At 45.6% G+C, this 19,238-nt stretch overlaps 1 protein-coding gene across 1 annotated transcript; it reads left to right on the forward strand.

Moving 5' to 3' along the window:
• The first annotated feature begins 296 nt into the window (after positions 1-296).
• hdlbpb (high density lipoprotein binding protein b) lies at positions 297-15,286 on the forward strand. Its single transcript, XM_084548233.1, has 28 exons — positions 297-373; positions 2,524-2,603; positions 3,525-3,626; positions 3,812-3,963; positions 4,178-4,393; positions 4,926-5,132; positions 5,828-6,043; positions 6,758-6,964; positions 8,267-8,374; positions 8,658-8,762; positions 9,337-9,415; positions 9,718-9,857; positions 9,937-10,041; positions 10,152-10,265; positions 10,344-10,430; positions 10,530-10,661; positions 10,871-11,089; positions 11,432-11,653; positions 11,973-12,191; positions 12,468-12,609; positions 12,733-12,863; positions 12,955-13,059; positions 13,193-13,327; positions 13,404-13,547; positions 13,664-13,843; positions 14,555-14,671; positions 14,817-14,975; positions 15,148-15,286. The coding sequence occupies exons 3-28, from the start codon at positions 3,551-3,553 to the stop codon at positions 15,238-15,240; spliced, it is 3,810 nt and encodes a 1,269-aa protein (XP_084404359.1). The 5' UTR covers positions 297-373; positions 2,524-2,603; positions 3,525-3,550; the 3' UTR covers positions 15,241-15,286.
• Positions 15,287-19,238: the final 3,952 nt, after the last annotated feature.

Consider the following 19,238-nt stretch of genomic DNA (forward strand, 5'->3'; position numbering starts at 1 on the left):
CCTGAAGAGCACGCAGACCACTATGAATGAGAAGTAGACCCGGTCAGTTTGATGGACGTGAGACTGTAGCTAGGGCAGCTAAACTTGAGACAGTCTCTGCCTTATCGATAATCAGTCCGGATACCACATCTAAATCGTTTACATCTTAATATCCAATTCGATTTAGCAGGCTTGAGATTAGAATCACGAGGATCTACTTCACTTGGATGCTCCTGTTGCGCAAAGATACTGCGGCATTTCCTTTATACTCGGGGGTCGCAGTGCACGTCTGTATCAATGCGCCGGCAGAGGAAATGCTCCTAGACCAATCACATCTGTGTTTACACCATCACCTGTCAAACACACACCCTCTGCTATATTTTCTCTCTGAAAGGTAGGATTTCTCTCTTTATTCTACCTCCACTTTGTGTCTAAATGTGAACGCGTTGGCAGGAATGAGAGTTTAATTACGGCAGCGACAAAGCCGGTTCGCCTTGCTAATGAGAAGCAGCCGGGGATAGCAAGGTTAGCGCCCCCGGAGCTAGCGAGCAGGAGCTGGTTATCTGTCCGTCTGGCTTGTTTTTTAGCCGATTATCAGAAAGTCCTTGCGCCTAATCATCTCTTGCTGAGGTCGGCCCATAACGATGCTGGTTAGCTTAGCGAACCCGGCTAACTGATGTTAGCTTGCGTTTGGCGACGTTAGCCGCTGGGCTGCTAACAGGATCAGCCATGCAGGGCTGCATCCTCAAGCTAGCAATAAAGACAGTGGTCAGCTAGAGAGGGATGCGTTAGCCGCTAGCTAGCAGTGTGCACGGCTGGATTAACTCGGATGCATGTATTTCTGACCTGTCTGCACGGAGCCCGTCTGCTCCACTGCTGTGTTAGCAATAAACTGCGTTTTAATGAGGAAGTTCTGGGTTTGTTGCTGCATCTTTTTCCCACTGTTGGCAGCCCAACGTTGTGGTAGCAGGTGATGACCCACAATGGGAGACCTACTGTGGTTAAACTGTGGTTACCTATTTAACCTCCTTATCATGGATTATACATTGAAACACAAACAACACAATACAAAGATAATCCATTTCCACACAATCCACTTAGCCTAGCTACCAATTATCCTCAAAATGCACAAGTAATTATACTCAAATAGATCCCCAGTCAGTTACACTACACTGTTATAACATTTATTGTTACTGCTGCATTAATGTTGTCATTTGACTTAAAACTGTGTATTTGGATAAAGTACAACAGCAGCTTTGTGATGTCCTGAAACAAAACTTGAGGACATCACAAAGCTGCTTAAATACTGACTAGTTTCTGACAGAATATATTCCTTAGTCTGTACTATTTTAAATAATTTAGTATTATTTTTTTATTATTAATGAGTATAATAATGCCACTGTTACTTTCCGGTACAGTAACGTCACTGTAATGTGCTTAAAAACCCTTCACTTCACAGATAACACAAGGGTTCCCCCCCCAAGGGACCAGAAGTTCACACGCTCAACCAAACCCCACCTAATAAACTGCCAATTATGAACTTTGTCTACTTAAAGACATAAACTACAGACACAGAAACGCGCCGGTGACATTCATACATGTCCAAATGGTCCCCTGAAGTCTTTCGGCTGTAGTGTCGGGCGGTCCGGCATGGATGCCTTTAGCATGGATGAAAACCTGCCCAGGAAGCAGAGACATTAATCTATTTTAAACTTGCCCCGAGGGAAATAGGAAACGGAACTTGCACTTGTAACAGAGTGTGTATACATTACACTTTCAAAGCGTGGTAAAGGATTTGCATGCGTAGTTTTGGCGTGTGAAATGAATGTCAATGCTGTCAGATAAATGTGGACAGATTAAAAAATACGATATTTGCGCCTAAAATGTGGCTAAACGGTGTTAAAATGAACTTAAACGGATATCTTAGAAACAGAAATACATATGGAGTAGTATTTATGTATATCCTGTCTATTTCTGTGTAAGTAGCTATAAAATAGTTGAAATCATCTTCCATGCTGTTTGGTAGTAATATCTTAGCTTGTTGTGGCTCTTCACTGAAGCTTTATGGTGTAAAATAAAGATTTCTATGTGGATTTCTTTGGACATATTTCTCCAAATGTCTTTACTTGAATTAAAAACTAAGTCGGACAATCTTTAGCAGCACAATATTACCTTTTAATGTCCGGCCGAGTTATTAAACCCAGCGTGAACCCGATGTAAGACACCAGCGGCCGTAACTTAGAAACCAATCAGAGCGAATGTAAGACGCACCGCATTTATTTATTAAGCGGAGTTTTCATACTGTTTGCTCTCAAACTCCCCGAGCCATTGCATTCGCGAAATAACAGAGGAGGGGATGTTGAGGAGGAGCTGGGAGGGAGGGAGGGAAAAGGAGGCGGGTGAATCACGTCCAGACAGTTTAAGGTGCAGTGCAGTGTGGGTGTTTACAGTATTAATCCAGCCTCCGTGCTGAAGAGCCTTTTTGATTTACAGTGTTCGCTTTCGGTCTTTTTTTATTTTTTTTTTCTCCCCCTGTGCATCCAGGAGCTGAAACACACACTCACACTGAAGCGCCTACGGTAGCCGCTAACTGGACGGACTCTCTGGCAATTGACCTTTCGCAGGTAAGTTACTGTTGCTGTATCCTAAAATATTTCCCACATGACTTACTTCATACGCCTTCAGATGCATCTTTTTTTTTTTTTTTTTTTTTTTAAGTGCAGGTACGCTTTTTATGCTTTTAGAGGGGCTAAGGTGATATATTTACCAGCAGGGGAGGAAACAGTCCTGCTGGAACATTTCACAGATGTTAGATAACAATAAAAAAAAATCCTCTGTTGTGCTCCTCTAGATCAGATCGTCACTCAGTGAGTGGGAACGTTTAGATGTGTGTTTATAAGTGATGAAAATATCTTGAATGTCAAAAACATTTTAGCACAAAAAACTATGAAAATATTTGTATAATCCTAAAAAGGCTGAAGCATAATTTTATCAAAAAGACAGAAAACAAGTGACAGCTGCCAGTTAGAGACTGATTTTAAGTGCTTATAAATGTGTGCCTTTTAGGATTTTTATTTTATTGCTGTGCCAGAAGTTGGATAGATAAAGTGTTCACAAAACTGGTCTGAGGTTTTGTTTCCGTGGTTTTATCCACCTTTGTAATGTAAGGAGACACGATCAGCTGGTAGTTTTTTTTTTAGCGTTGGACAGCTCTTAGCGTTTGACTCGTGATAACCCCGTCCCCGAGGCTTCGTGGCTCGGTGTGTTTGTCTGAGGCTTGTGAAGTGTTAATTGGAGCGTCTCGGGTGTAGCGAGCACGATGGTGCAGCGCGGCGATGCCACAGAGGCGGCGGCGTCCGTCTGGGGGCTTCTCTAAAGCAATCCAAGAGAAGCGCTGAGTGCATACGAGGTGGGGGACGAGACTCACGTCGAGGATCGTTCAGCTAGTACTTTGTCGATGCCGAACTTCATGCGTCTCACGCCGACTGATTTGTTTCTCTCGCGTGCTAGGTTTTGATTTGTTCTTTCCATTTTTTCTGTTTCAGTGGAATAGTGGAATAAGTCTTGAACTATGAGCTCAGTGGCAGTGTTGACCCCGGAGAGCTTTGCAGAGCATCGCAGTGGCCTCAAGGACCAGGAGATTGCAGGTAACATCCAGCTGCCTTCTGCTTGTTTTCACAACAATAACTTACGTTTAGTAAGTTATTAGCCCGAGATGTTTTTTTTTTTTTCAGAGGTAGAAGTTCCAGTATTTTTCCTCTCAGCGTTCTTATTCACTGGCTCCTGTCCACAGTGTTTTTCTTACCTTTTTTTTTTTGTCTCTCTGGGAAAGGCTGCGTCCCGGAGGATGAGGCCTACATCCCTACCTATCTGGAGGCCTTCCCTCCGCTGCCGGAGAAGGGGGCACCTGGGGAGAAGGGCGGGGAACCGGCTTCGGCGTGGGGGGGCAAGATCAGACCTATTAAAGCCTCTGTCATCACCCAGGTCAGTAAGCTGCTGTAGAAAGATTTAGATCAGTGTGTTAAAGAACAGCTGATATGTTTTATATTTATCTTCTCTTTAGGTGGTTTTACATGCATAAATTACATTTGCAACAAGTATTTTCAGCTGTTGTTAAGCAGGTCAATAACGTGGACGTGCCACGGGCGAAAATACCCTTAACTTGAACCTCCTCCCTCCTGAATCCTTCTCTGCTCAGGTGTTCCACGTGCCCCTGGAGGAGCGTCGCTACAAGGACAACAGCCAGTTCGGGGAGGGCGAGGAGGCGAAAGTGTGCCTGGACATCATGCAGCGGACGGGGGCACACATCGAGCTGTCCCTGGCCAAAGATCAGGGCCTGTCCATCATGGTCACCGGCAAACTGGACTCTGTCATGAAGGCTCGCAAGGAAATCGTAGCCCGCCTGCAGACGCAGGTGAAATCCCCGACCATGCCACGTTTCGGCCTCACAAATTTACATTATGGCTCGTAGTCTTAGAAGATTAAGTAATGGTAAATATTAGCTGCAGCTTGAGTAATCCTAACTGTGCAGGCAGGTCGGTTTAGGACAAAAAGTTGAGCTGAAAAATGACCGTCAGCTCCCAAGGGCGGCCTTTCCAGGCTTCAGCAGCAAACATGCTGATTTCCGCTCCACTTGGTGCCCCGAGGTTCACTTGTTTAGCTGAGCTGCAGTTATTGATATAAAAGCGCCGAAAAACACTTTGTCCTCCTCACAAGGTCGAGTGCTTTTGTATTTGTTTACCTTCTTCGCCGAAAACTCACACATTCATTGATTTTGATTCATCCAATTACCGCCCTTCAACGAGAGAACTCGATGCGGCGCTCATCACATCAGCTCAGTCGAGATCTCGTAACGCTTTCATCTAATAACTAATTGCTCATTTCCATTAAGAAACGATGCAGATCCAACACGCTTTCTTCCTCAAAACTTTCCCCGTCCCCTCCAGGCGTCGGCCACGGTCGCCATCCCCAAGGAGCACCACCGCTTTGTCATCGGCAAGAACGGCGAGAAGCTGCAGGAGCTGGAGCTCAAGACGGCCACCAAGATTGCTATCCCACGTCCCGACGACCCCAGCGCCAACATCCGCATCACCGGCACCAAGGAGGGCATCGAGAAGGCTCGCCACGAGATCCTGCTGATCTCGGCCGAGCAGGTGAGCCGGGACCCGGGGGGCTGGGGTTTGGATCCGGGGGTCGGTTCGAACCCGCTGAGATCATTCGTGTCACTTGATAGATTGTCTGAGATGGAGCTAAACTTTAGTTTGTGTTTTTGTGACAGAATGGAGCCTCCGTCATTTGGATCAGGTAGCTGGTGGATAATCTCTTAAAGTCTGTGTGTTGCATCAATATTAATCAACAGGCAGTAGCTTATTGTCTTGTGATGCTCATCTAATTATCACACTGTTGAATCAAATTAATTACGATGGGTTTTTAATTAATTAGCTACTAAGCTTCTCCCTCAACAGATGATCACTGAATCATTGAGTTGTAGTTATTTATGACTCTATAAAAACCGAATTTAATGGGATTCAATGAGAGACTTTGATTATTCAGTAAAATGCTGTCAAATCCAATCATATCTTGGGGTTAATTAATAATGGTGATGGCATAATTATACATCTTAAGTGGTAGTAATTAGCCCTGATGTCGTCTAAACAAGACTGAAATTGTCTGGTTGTAAAAATTACCTCTAAAATTTGTTATTGATGCTGCGTTAACCCTGTAATTACGACATCGCCCTGAAAACCAGTAATTACCCGTGTTCAATTCTTCTGTTTGCCGACTTCCTCTTCCTCCTCCTCCTCCTCCTCCTCCTCCTCCTCTTCCTCCGCCGCCGCCCACTCACCAGGACAAGCGTGCCGTGGAGCGTCTGTCCCTGGAAAAGGCCTTCCACCCCTTCATTGCCGGCGCCCACAACAGGCTGGTGCAGGAGCTGAGCCAGGAGACGGGCGCCCGCATCAGCATCCCGCCGCCCAGCCTGCCGAAGGACGAGATCGTCATCACGGGGGAGAAGGAGGCCGTGGCGCTGGCGCTCGGCCGCATCCGAGCCATCTACGACGACAAGGTGAGATCGTGTAAAGTTTGTTGAGCTTCCTGTTAGCCTGAGCCAGACTTGCATCGACTTCTGAGAGACATTCACGCGTTGTCGTTACCCAGAATGCCTTGCCGTGATCAAACAGGTTGGGATAAAGCTGCAGATAAAAACTTTCTTGTTGTCTTTCTTTAACCGCTTTGTTTATCTTAAACTTCATCTGTGGCAAAGATAGATTGAAGAGGACTTTATCGTCGCTGTTTTCTCTGTTGTCGGTGTTTTATTTTCTGCCACACGCCAATGTGCCGTCTCTCCGCAAGTTCAAAAGGAACTACATAAGATGGATGGGTAACGCGCCGAGAGGAAGTGTGTGTTCGTACCAGATGAGACCCGGTGATAGACAAGCCGGAGATAATGCCGAGAGAAAATTGGATTTCGCCAGAGAACAACAGGATGAGAATGCTAATGTCATTTAGCGCATATTTATGAGAGGCTAAACCAAATATGGTTTCTCTCTTTTAAATCTCTGCCTCCCTGTGGTCACCACTTGTCTCCAGGTTTCCTTATTCTTCTGCTCAGTCGTTCTTTCCCATCTATTCATGCCAGCTTCCACCTCCTTCCTGTTTCCTGTCTTTCATTTCTCTTTTCGTCGCCGTCCATCCTTCGCTGCGCTCCCCGGTTTCCTCCCACTCCCGTGTTCTCCACTGCTGCACCTCAGTCCTGATCTTCTCCCCGTTCACCTTGCAGAAAAGGAAGACCACGACCATCTCCGTGGAGGTGAAGAAGTCCCAGCACAAGTACATCATAGGTCCGAAGGGCAACACCCTGCAGGAGATCCTGGAGGCCACGGGGGTGTCGGTGGAGATGCCTCCCTTGGACTCCGGCTCAGAAACCATCATCCTCAGAGGGGAGCCGGACAAACTGGGTCCAGCGCTCACGCAGGTCTATGCCAAGGTGAGGAGGACGAGGTCGTAATAAAGGACTGATGCGGGAAGAGGTGTTCTTTCTACGTAACGTGTTTTGCCTTTATTAGATGAGGCAAGGCAGAGAGGTAGGGACCAAGAGCTACCAAGACACCACATAGTTTCTTTTTTGAGTTTGATATATTAGATATTTAATGTATCAGGACAGCAGAGAAATTAGTTTCTGAGCCTACCCTTGAGAAGGCATTATCAAATCCCCATCACTGCAGCCTGTCTATGTTGACTTAACGAATTTAGAATTGACTGTTAAGGCAACGTGTACAAGAAGAGAAGAAAAGGAAAGATCCAGATCCATTGGTAATCGGTTTATAATTTCTTAATATGCTGTAAAAGGAAAGTTTGTAAATTTTTGGATACTTTGTGAAAGCTTTGTCCTCATGTGAAGTTGTTCAGACGAGCAAATCGTTTTTATTTAGACGTGAAGTAGACGTGGAGCGACATCAGTAGTCATTTAGATTGATGGATTTAGTAAATAGAGGCTGGTTGGCACCAACTTGGGTGTAAGCCCTACGCCTGGTTCAGCTACATCCAGCTTTGTGATAAATACACCGATCAGCCACAACATTAAAACCACTCACAAGAGAAGTAAATAACATGGACCATCTACAATACAGTGTTCTGCTGGGAAACTTTTGGACCTGACATTCATTCATGTGGATGTTACTTAGACATGTAGCACCCACCTAGACCAGATCACTCCTTGATGGCAGCAGCCATCCCCAGCAGGATGTAGCCTGACACAGGTACACACACAAAAACACTTTAGGAACAACTAAAAAAAAACATGAAGAACATCACAAGGTGTTGACCTGGCCTCCAAATTCACTAGATCCCAAACTGATCAAGTATCTGTAGGATGATCCACAGAGGCCCTTCCCCTCAACCCACAGGACCCAAAGGCCCCCACTAACAACATCCTGTTCACACCATCACACCCATCACACCATAAAAACTGAATTTCACTTGACACCTGTCACTGACGGGACATAAGATATTGCTTGACATAGCACAACGTCTAGATGGTGCAACAGGTATTAATTCTCCATCCATCGGGCTTGAGGCACAGCTTCCTCTTGACAACCAGTGTGTACATCCGGCCGGAGCAATTGGCCCCAGGTGATAATAAATCCAAGTTTTAGTCTCTTCTTTTACCTCTGGTAACGGTCTCCATTAGCTTCACCAGCTTGTCACTAAGTTTATCTTCTGTTTTGTGATTGTTCAGATGTGTTAGACTTCTGTGAGTTTGTTGGCTTTAACCTGGTTTTAACTCCAGGCTAAGAGTGTGATGGTGGTGGAGGTGACTGCTCCTGCCTGGCTACACCGCTTCATCATCGGAAAGAAAGGACAGAACATCGGGCGGATTACACAGCAGCTGCCACGGGTAAGAAAAGAGGGTCTGCGTTAGAAGCCAGAGATAACACACTATCACATCCTGTTTACGCAGCGTTACAGTTGCAGGATGTGGGCCTCTCGCAGGACCAATTTAACCGAAAATGATCAAAGAGGTGAAAGTGACAGCAGAAAGTGGCTGCGGAGGATGATTTAAGGTGGAGGCTCGACATCAGCTGAGCTGCGTTTAATGAAGTGTGGCAGTGTGGAGAATCCGCGCGGGATGAGGCGGGAGAGAGTGTCTCTCTAACTGGGTCGTCTTTATTCATGTGTAGGTTCACATAGAGTTTACCGATGGCGAGGAGCGAATCAGTCTCGAGGGCCCCACGGAGGAGGTGGAGCAGGCTCAGGCCCAGATACAAGAGATCATCAAGGACCTGGTCAGTATAGACACACACACACACACACACACACACACAGTTCAAATGTGAGGATTCACTGCTTCACGTAATTTTAAGCGAAATATTTTTGTGTTTTCAACATAAATTTGAAAGCGAATTTTAACCTTGAGCTTTAAGAAACAGATTTTTGAGGAAAGTATTAGCAGACAAATCAGTAATGAAATGTATGTGGGATATTTATTATCATCCGAGGATCGTCTCCGTTGTGTCACGCTGTGCTCAGACAGCCGACTGTCTCAGAGGCAGCCGGTGATGTGAGGCGGTGACTCATCGATACGTGTGCTCCGCCGTTTCATTTTTAAACGGGCGACTGCGTAACATCAGCGGGCCTTTGAGCAACGCTTCCGCGGTGACACCCTAAGTGTCCACACTTGGCTGTTGCGTTACACTGTCGCTCGTAGCGTGAACGCGGCGTCAGAAGTGGGAGGAGCTGAAAGATCTCTCCTGTCTGTCTGTCTCTTAAAAATACTGAAGAAGAGAAACAGATTCCTTGAAAAGTGTACAAATTCATTCCTCAAATCTTTCCCCTGTCTGTCTCTCTGTCTTTGTCCAGCTGGTGAGGATGGACTACACTGAAGTCATCATAGATCAGCGTTTCCACAGACACCTCATTGGAAAGAATGGAGCCAACAGTGAGTAGACTCTTAGGAGACAAGGGATGGCCTGTAATGTGCTTTTAATTTACAGTTTGAGTCAAAAGTGTCACAGATAACTTGTTTGGTGAATCAGATTGATTAAAGAGCAGGTTTTCAAGCTCATTTAAACAGTTTGACACCGTACTCACTCAAGAACCAAACCCTCAGACGGTTTTGATCCTCGCAATATTCCCGAAAGCAAAGTTAAAAGCCGTGACATCTTCCGTTAACCTGCTTCCTCCCATTCTGCCACATCACGCTTCCCTTCCCGCGTCCTTCCCCTTCATCCTCCCCTACAGTCAACCGGATCAAGGAGCAGTACAAAGTGTCGGTACGAATCCCTCAGGACTCGGAGCGCAGCGGTCTGGTCCGAATCGAGGGCGACCCTAAAGGAGTGCAGCTGGCCCGCAGAGAGCTCATCGAGATGGTCCAGAGAATGGTGGGGACGGGGTCTGAGTTTATGTTCATTCGTTCATTTGATCCCAACAAACCGAGGCTCATTTGTTTCATGTTTCCAGGAAAACGAGCGCACCAAAGACCTGATCGTGGAGCAGAAGTTCCATCGGACAATCATCGGACAGAAAGGAGAAAAGATCAAAGAAGTTCGAGACAAGTTTCCTGAGGTGACTCTTCTCTCTGACACAGCAGTCTTATCTCTCCTTATCATCGCTGTAAAATCATTTGTCCTGACTCGGCTCTAATTTAACTGAAGCATTGTCTCCCGCTCTTTCAGGTCATTATTAATTTCCCCGACCCGTCACAGAAGAGTGACATCGTCCAGCTGAGAGGGCCGAAGAACGAGGTGGAGAAATGTGCAAAGTTTCTCCAGAAAATCATTGCAGACCTGGTACGGCCCAGACTCACATCACCATCTGTCTCTGTGTCTCTACGCTTGACTTCACCCGCACCGTTCTTTCTTTTGTAGATTGAGAACAGCTTCTCGCTCTCCGTCCCCATCTTTAAGCAGTTTCACAAGAACATAATCGGTAAAGGTGGAGCCAACATCAAAAAGGTGAGACTTTTAAGGATGAAACCAGGTCAAATGAACAGATCAGAATAGTGCCGTATTAGTTTTGAACCAGAGAATAATTGTAGACGTTTGCGCCGTTAGATCCGTGAAGAGACAAACACCAAGATCGACCTGCCAACGGAGAACAGCAACTCTGAGATGATCGTCATCACAGGGAAGAAGAACAACTGTGAGGCAGCCAGAGATCGAATCCTCTCCATCCAGAGAGAACTGGTGAGACATCTAAGACGTCAGACCTACTTTCCCTCAAGATTCCCACAAAAATAAGTTAGAATTATTTATTAAAACGATGGATTTGATTGAAAATATTCAGACGTCTTGGTATCTAATATAAAATAATGGAGAAAAAGCAGTTAGTTGAGCGCTGATGTATTCTGCTTCATCTTAAAAGAGTCTCAGTCTGTCTCTCTTCTTCCCTCCAGGCCAACATTAAAGAGACGGAGGTCGCCATCCCAGCCAAGCTGCACAACTCTCTGATCGGCTCCAAAGGCTGCCTCGTGCGCTCCATTATGGAGGACTGCGGCGGCGTCCACATCCATTTCCCCTCCGAGGGCTCCGGCTCGGACAAGGTCACCATCAGAGGACCCGCCGGTGAGGTGGAGAAAGCCAAGAAACAGCTGCTGCAGCTGGCCGAGGAGAAGGTGGGTCTGAAGAAGGGTTAGATCACAGGTGTCAAACATACGGCCCGCGGGCCAAAAGCGGACCGCCAGAGGGTCCAATCTGGCCCGCAGTAAAATTACATAGAAGGCTGCAATTTTTCAATGAAAGTAACCAGAGCTAAACAGCAGACAGCAATGTGCCCAGATTGCACTTATTTTTCTTAAGAAATTTAGTTTTTTTTAAAGTATAGTTTATTAAATGTAAACAGACCGCTTGAGATCAAATTGAAATTGACTAAAATGAATTGACAGCCCTGTGTTCAACAGAGTGCAGAGTGAATGAACAAAAGAGGAGAATTAAAACGACTTCCTTCCCCTTTTCAGCAAGTCAACAACTTCACAGCTGAGCTGCAGGCTAAACCAGAGTACCACAAATTCTTGATCGGACGGGGCGGGGCCAATATTCGTCGAGTTCGGGACAAGACGGGGGCCCGCATCATCTTCCCGTCGCCTGACGACACAGAGCAGGAGCTGATCACCATCGTAGGGAAGGAGGAAGCTGTTCGTCAGGCCCAGAAGGAGCTGGAAGGTCTGGTCAAAAACCTGGTATGTGTTTTGTCCTATGTAATACTGAATTAGAGCTTAATTTATGGAACAGTTTTAATATAAACTGAAATGGTTAATCTTAACATGTCTTAGGAGCATGGCATTGGTGTAGTCTTTGGTTTGTAGTGTAGATGGTGCTTTGCTGGAGGAGGAGAGTTTCAAGAAGAACTTAACTTTAGTTCCCCTATTAATGTGTCCCTAAGCTTCTATACCAAATAAGGCCAACGTATTTTACTTCCATGTCCATTGATTGAAAATTAAATTCACAAAAGAACACCCATTAAAACCCCCCCCGCCCTCTGGTTGTCTCCCTCTCCAGGATGACGTGGTAGAGGACAGCATGGTGGTCGACGTTCGCCACCACCGGCACTTTGTGTGTCGGAGAGGCCAGGTGCTGCGGGAGCTGGCCGAGGAGTACGGCGGCGTGGCCGTGAGCTTCCCCCGCACTGGAGCCAACAGCCAGCGGGTCACTCTGAAGGGAGCGAAGGACTGCGTGGAGGCTGCAAAGAAGCGCATCCAAGAGATCATTGAGGACTTGGTAAGAGAGGCGATTAACTAACTGTTATTTAGTTCATGACCTCTGGCAAGAGACGCCTGCACGGATCAATATCTGTGTTCAAGTCAATTTAAAGTATGGAAATCTAATTACTGTGAAATGCTGCAGAAAGGAGCTGCAAAACCAACTTTTCAGTGCTGAGGCTGCTCAACATCTCTGGAAAACAACCAACACACGGACGTGAAACAGAGTCCAGTGTTGTTGTGTTGGACCTTATTAATCCTCCTCTTTGTGTTGTCTCCCCTGTTTCCCATCTAGGAGTCCCAGGTGAGCGTGGAGGTGACCATCCCTCAGCGCTACCACCGCGCCATCATGGGGCCTAAAGGCTGCCGCATCCAGCACATCACCAGGGAGCACGAGGTCCAAATCAAGTTCCCCGAGAGAGACGACGGCGCTGCAGGTTAGAAACACAACACTCAGGATGTTAACCTGCAGCTGTGATGCTGCTACTGTTGTAAATGTTATCCTGCACAGCTGCATTTAATTGTTGGTTTAAATCCATGGTTTTCCGTTAAACTCACAGGTCAGCAGGAGTCTTCGCCACAGGAGAACGGTGAGGTCAGTCCAGAGGCGGACTTTGTCCCCCGCAAGTGTGACATCATCACCATCTCGGGGCGAGCGGAGAAGTGTGAGCCGGCTAAAGCTGCCCTGCTGGTAGGCAACGCTCAGTTCAGTGGAGCCACGGCGCCGTCTGATGTTCTGCTGCTTTGCATTTTCTTCATACTGTCGCCGTCTCCTCCTTCAGGCGCTGGTGCCCATAACGGAGGACGTCGAGGTGTCTTACGAGCTGCATCGCTACATCATTGGCCAGAAGGGCAGTGGAATCAGGAAGATGATGGAGGAGTATGAGGTTAGCCGACGCTCTTTAGTTCTCTGCTGCCATCTGCTGGTCAAATCACGTTTCACACTGCAGGTCTAAATTTAAAGATGATGTGCAGAGCTTTCTAAAAATGATTTATTATTTATTGTTCTTTTATGTGCAGGTCAACATCTGGGTGCCGCAGCCTGAGAAGCAGCTGGACGTGATCAAGGTGACGGGCCTGGTCGCCAACGTGGAGCGAGCCAAACAGGGTCTGCTGGAGAGGGTCAAAGAACTGCAGGCCGAGCAAGAGGACAGGGTACGAGCACGGTCTGTCTGAAGGCTGATGGAGCACCACGTTAGATCACGTCACTAGCCTTTCTGTCTCCTCTCAGGCCCTGCGCAGCTTCAAGGTCACCATGTCCGTGGATCCGAAGTTTCATCCCAAGATTATTGGGCGGAAGGGAGCGGTCATCTCTCAGATCAGGAAGGACCACGACGTCAGCATCCAGTTCCCCGACAAAGGAGACGAGCAGCAGGTGTCTGTGTTGTGTTTTTATTTAACTTGTACCGTCTCGCGACTTGTAATTGGCTTCACGTTGAGCCTCATCGCTTTTCTTTAACTCGTCCCGTCCCCTGCCTCTCCCCCACCCAGGATCTGATCGTGATCTCGGGGTACGAGCGCAACGTGGAGGAGGCGCGCCAGGCCATCCAGCAGCTGGTGGCCGAGCTGCAGGAGATGGTGAGCCAGGACGTGCACCTGGACCCGAGGACCCACGCTCGCATCATCGGCGCCCGCGGCAAAGCCATCCGCAAGCTGATGGAGGAGTTCAAGGTTAGCCGGGACTCCGGGTCATAGTTTAACCTTCCCTATATGTATGGTTTGATCTTTTGATCTTTCAAGCAGCAACCTCAGGGCTTTAAAGGGGAATTACCGTTTTTTACAACCTGGACCTTATTTCTGGCATAAAACACGATCGTTTACTCACCCATATAACTTTGGTATCATTTGGAGTCATTTGGAACGATATTTAGATAAGCGTATATCCATATAGTGGAAGTGAATGGGGCACCCAAACGCAGCCTCTAAATAACGCATTGTCTGCTGCGAAACTCGTTCATTACGCCAATATTTTGTTATGATACACTAGTGCTATTCCCCGTTGAATCCGGAGTTACCTGTTGTAAAAAAACGGTAATTCTCCTTTAAAATGATGGTGTTCCAAAAAACTGCAGTTCTTCAAATGGCCACTTGAGGCTGGCTCCAGCAGTGAGTCAATCCCCACAGACCTCCATGTTAAAATGTCCAACTTTACAGCAGCAGTAATCATGTTTACAGTGTTACCCACCTGCATCATCTCCACTCAGGCTCCATACCTTTGACCAACTTTAAATTTGTGGGGAGTTAGGTGGAGTCAGGCACTTCCAAGGCGGTGATGTCCGATGTCACCTCACTGAGCTTCAAAACCACTATTCAGGAGACCTATAGGTGACCTCACCAAGTGTTTTTACAGCGGGTTTAAACTGTTCTCCTCTGATTCTCCAGGTGGATATCCGGTTCCCTCAACCAGGCTCCGACGAGCCCGACAAAGTGACGGTGACCGGCCTTCCTGAGACTGTTGACAACGCTATTGATCACCTGCTCAACCTGGAGGAGGAATATGTGAGTTCAGGGGATTAAAAAAAAAATCCTAGAACGGGACATCACCTACTCACTAAATCTGTACCCTTGGTGATTATGTCAGCGTTAAAAGTGTCCCAGCACAGATCAAAGAAATACCCCAGTTTCTTCTCCCTTCACCCCTCAGATGCTCAGCGTGACAGAGACGGAGACCTTGGCGGCGTACATGAAGCCTCCGTCTCGCTATGGAGGAGGAGGGGGAGCGGGTGGACTGGATGATAGCAGTGGAGGTCCAGCTAAGGGCTTTGTGGTGCGGGACGCCCCCTGGAACGCAGCAGGAAACAAGGTTTGGATGTGCTCATTTTATTTATTTATTACCCCACAGCTTTATGCACCTCTTGGCTGATATTTATATACAGTAGCATCTGTTCAACCAGGCGAGCTACTGGGACGATCTCGCTGATCTCGGGACACATGTCGGTACCAGGTCTGAACATTTAAATATATTTTTGTTCCAGGCTCCTGACATGAGCAGCGCAGAGGATTTCCCCACGTTCGGTACGGGCGTGGCCCCGAAGCAAACGTCCGCCTGGGGTCCCAAGAAGTTCTGAAGCTGCGTCACCTGGAGGGAAAAACTGTAAAGTAGACAACGAGAGACACAACAGATCTCTAATCAAATTGCTGCTCGCCTTCCTCCCCCCTCCTCTAGTGTCCTCCCTTTTCGTCTCTCTTTCTCTGTAAGCCCCATACCGTTCTCCCACAACCAGCCACATTGAATTCTGGGAGAACTATCCCTTCTTTTTGTTCCTCTTATCCGTCTCTCTTAGTAACTCCCCCTTCCTTTGAAAGAGAGAGAGAAAAAAAAAAAAGAGCGTTAAGGTGCTCTTTTCATAGCTGTCCCGCTCTGCCTCTCGGTTGCACCACCGCTGCTGGTCCTGCTGAAACATTATAAAAAATGGTCCTCTTTCATTCCTCGTGCAAAACAATCACCTCACTGCAGTGCATAAGAAGTGTTTCAGACGTAGAGTCGGCGTGGAAATATCACCTGGAGCTGTGTGATGTTACGACAGCCAAGAAGAGAAGGTTTTTTTTTTATATATATATAGCGCAAGAAGGATTCATCTTTTATGGTTTCTTTTTACAAGGCGGCTTCTTAACGGCTCACCTTCCCGGTCTCTAATGTGGTGCAGCAGGTGAGGCAGTGAGCAGTGTGTGTGTGTGTGTGTGTGTGTGTTTCGGTGTGCGTGTCGGTGGGTTCAGGAGAGGTTTTTCACCCACAAAGTGTTTGTAGATCCCTTTGCTTTCGTTTTGTTCCCGAGCCGGGAGCAGAAACGGCCGCCGTTTTAAAACCCCGAAAGAGATGCGAAAGTCTGATTGTTTGTACCGAAGGTTGTTTCGTCGTCACAACTGATTTATTTATTCAAAAAGGAGCCATTTTATTTGAACTACTGTGATCATTTGTTTTTGTTTTTTTTTAAAAAACAAAAAAAAAAAAGAACAAAAAAGAAGAAGAAGATGAAGAAGAAGCACTCATTGTAGCTTGCAACCTTTGGGAGCGAATGCTGTACGTCAGGGTTTGGGATCATGTTGTTATGTCTAAGTGTACAAAGAACTTTTCGCTATTTTTTTAAACTGTGGGATTTTGTTTTTCTTTCTTTCTGTTGTTGTTGTTGTTGTTGGTTTCTGGCATATTTGAAAGATTATGTATGTATGTGCGTGCGCGTGGAAGTCAAGATGTATATTTGAATGAAGCTGAACCAAACTTTTACACCGTCTTTGTCCGTTTGTCTCTCTTCTCAGAGCTCACTCAAGAGGCTTTTAACCCTCTCAGCTCGTCACTAAAACTCGCTGCTTAAAATCCAACCTCCCCCCCTCCCGAAAAAAGAAGCTCACCCCCAACTTTGGTTCTCTCTCGCACAAGTGCTTCACATGTATTTCATGGTATTTTGTAGCAAAAACCTTTTGATGCCCCTTATTCCCTTTCCCAGTTCTGAGACTTAAAACGACGTGTCCTGTTGCTAAATTGTAGCCTGACCCAGACTTCAGTCGGTTTAACTAAACTTTCTTTGTGCCTGGAGTGTTAAAGGAATAGTTAAACATTTTGAAAAGGTTTGGATAGGCTTTGTAGGTTAGAGATTTGGATGAGAAGATCAGTCACAGGAGGCCGTTATAAGAGATTCATACAGGACTGCAACGACTCATGCATCGATTTGCATTAAATATGTTGACGTATGTCCAGTTATGGAGGCTCTCGCTTCTACGGATGCTAAAAATGACCAAAAATGCAACAACACTAAAGCACAGCTGCTACGCGCCGGCTTCACAATGTCAAACAGACACTGGTGTCAGTGTTTGGACCGATTGGTGGTTGGTGTTATCGTTGTTTCCTTTAGTTTTTCAGACAAAAACTCAAAAAAGACTAATCTATATCTACTGTTTTCTTGGAGAACAAGTACAATTAAACATGGCTCATTATAAGGAGTCTTTGCCATGTTGCTTGTGTTTTCCACTTTCACAACTAATGTGAACGGCGCCCTCTTGTTGCATCGTCTGAGTTCACGGGTCGTAAACGCAACTTCTTACGCTGTAACGTCATAGTTCATGAGTTCCCTTTGAATTCGGACACTGTGATAAAATAGTTGACAATAGGGAGTGATCAGGGACAACGATTAGTTTAATTAGTTTAACCTACAACTGTTGTTCCCAACTTTTTTGATTGGTTAAAAATAACCAATTGGTCTCAGTTCCCTGTAGTCGGGGTCTTGTCTAATAAATTAAGCTGTTTGATTTATTGTAAAACGTTTGTAAGCTCTTTGAGAACGTCATCAACTTTATTTAACTTGATTTCAGATGCCATGTCGTACGGTAATGCTCTCATTAAGTGTTTTAGATCAGTTACACAGAGGATATTAAACCAAACTGAGACTTGACTTAAATTGAAAGGGGTAAAACTATCTAAAATGAATTCAGTTCTTCTTTTAATTGGCTTCTTGATGAAATATGAATTGCTTTCTGTTTCCTTACGCCTCCAGTCTTAATGTCATTCTAACTGGCCAGTGGCTAACCCACGCACGTCACTGATCTTCTCATCTGACTCAAAAATGCCCAAACTATTTCCTTTAAATGCAGCTAAAGGGTCAGGAAAAGAAAAGCTCAGGACCAGCAGACATCAGAACAAAGAAAAAAACAAAAAAACTCAGGGTCCAACTTAGAAGTCAAAGCTGGTGCAGAAGCGACTCTTGACAGTAAACGAAGCCGACTATGCAACCCAACAGGATCACAGAGCAGATCGCTGTCCGTACTTAGCTACAGTTATAGATCGTACTGTTTGTGGGACAGCAAACCAGTCATCTGTCTATTTTTAGCTGCTGAACTCGTGGCTGAGTCTCTGCATTTTAAATGTGTTTGAAAGGGCCTCGTCGACGCGGCTGCCATTTCTGGAGAAAAAAAAAAACTCCCACTATTGGCCTTAATGAGATATCAGTCTACGGCATTTTTGGAGAAAAAAAAAAAAAAAAAAGGTGTGATTGAATAAGCTGCAATAACATGTCAGTGACCGGACTTTTCTTTTTTTTTTTCCTACTCTAAATAAAATGTGAAAAAAAGGAACCAAAAGCAGCAGCAGGTTTGGTCTTTTCTTCTTGGCACCAAAAGTAATAACACTTCAACCATTCTTCTGTGCATACTGTCTGTCAGTTTTATTTTTTATTTTTTATAAATCAGGAAGATATGATTTGTTATGTAACAGCCTGTACAACGCAACATACAGAAAACCAAAACAAAACAAAATAAAAGAAAATACAAATTAAATTGTACAAAGCAGCACTGGGCTGTAAATAACCCATATTATAATATATATTTTTTTCACATTTTTGATTGGAAGTTTTTCTTTTATTTTTCCCCTTTGCCAAACCCGTTAGATCTCCCATCAGTCAGATCACAGCTGCTCTTAGAAGGTGACTGAGCTTCTTTAATTATCATTTCTGAGTTTGACTCATTACAACTGTGCCGTGAACAATGTCGGGGTTTTATGTTCTGCAGTAGGTTTTTAGCAAAGTTGGCAACAGGGATCGTGGAAAGCTGTTCACGTACAATCAATGAAAGTGGATCACATAAAACCCTTTTAAAAAAAACAAAACATCTGACGAGTGTAAATCAGGTATGTTGGAGTAAAAGAACTGCAAAGCCCTAATGAATCACATTCACGTGTAAACACCAGCGTAGGTCACTGGATGCAAACGTCTCGACACTTCGGATGACTTTTGTAAATCTGACGGGTAAACGATGTCAGACAATGAAGGGTGGATGGATCAGGGCGTAAACGATGACGGGATGTGAGACTGCGGAGTGAAAACCAGTTTCTGGCTTTATCTACCTGTAAAGGAACATTTTGGGAAATGTGTCATTGTATGCTAACACGTAGCTACAGTTAGCATTGACTCCTAGAAAGGGATAAAAAAAACAAAAAAAAACACCTACAACTTCTCATGTAACTCATTATTGATAATATGGCTTTTTAAATCCATGCAGAAACCAAAGTGCGGGGACTATGTTTTCCAGCCACTGCTAAAGTGTGTACCTGTTACCTGGTAAAAACTAATTATTCCAC

This window comes from Chelon labrosus (assembly GCF_963514085.1).
Source record: "Chelon labrosus genome assembly, chromosome: 1".
Taxonomy (NCBI): Eukaryota; Metazoa; Chordata; class Actinopteri; order Mugiliformes; family Mugilidae; genus Chelon; species Chelon labrosus.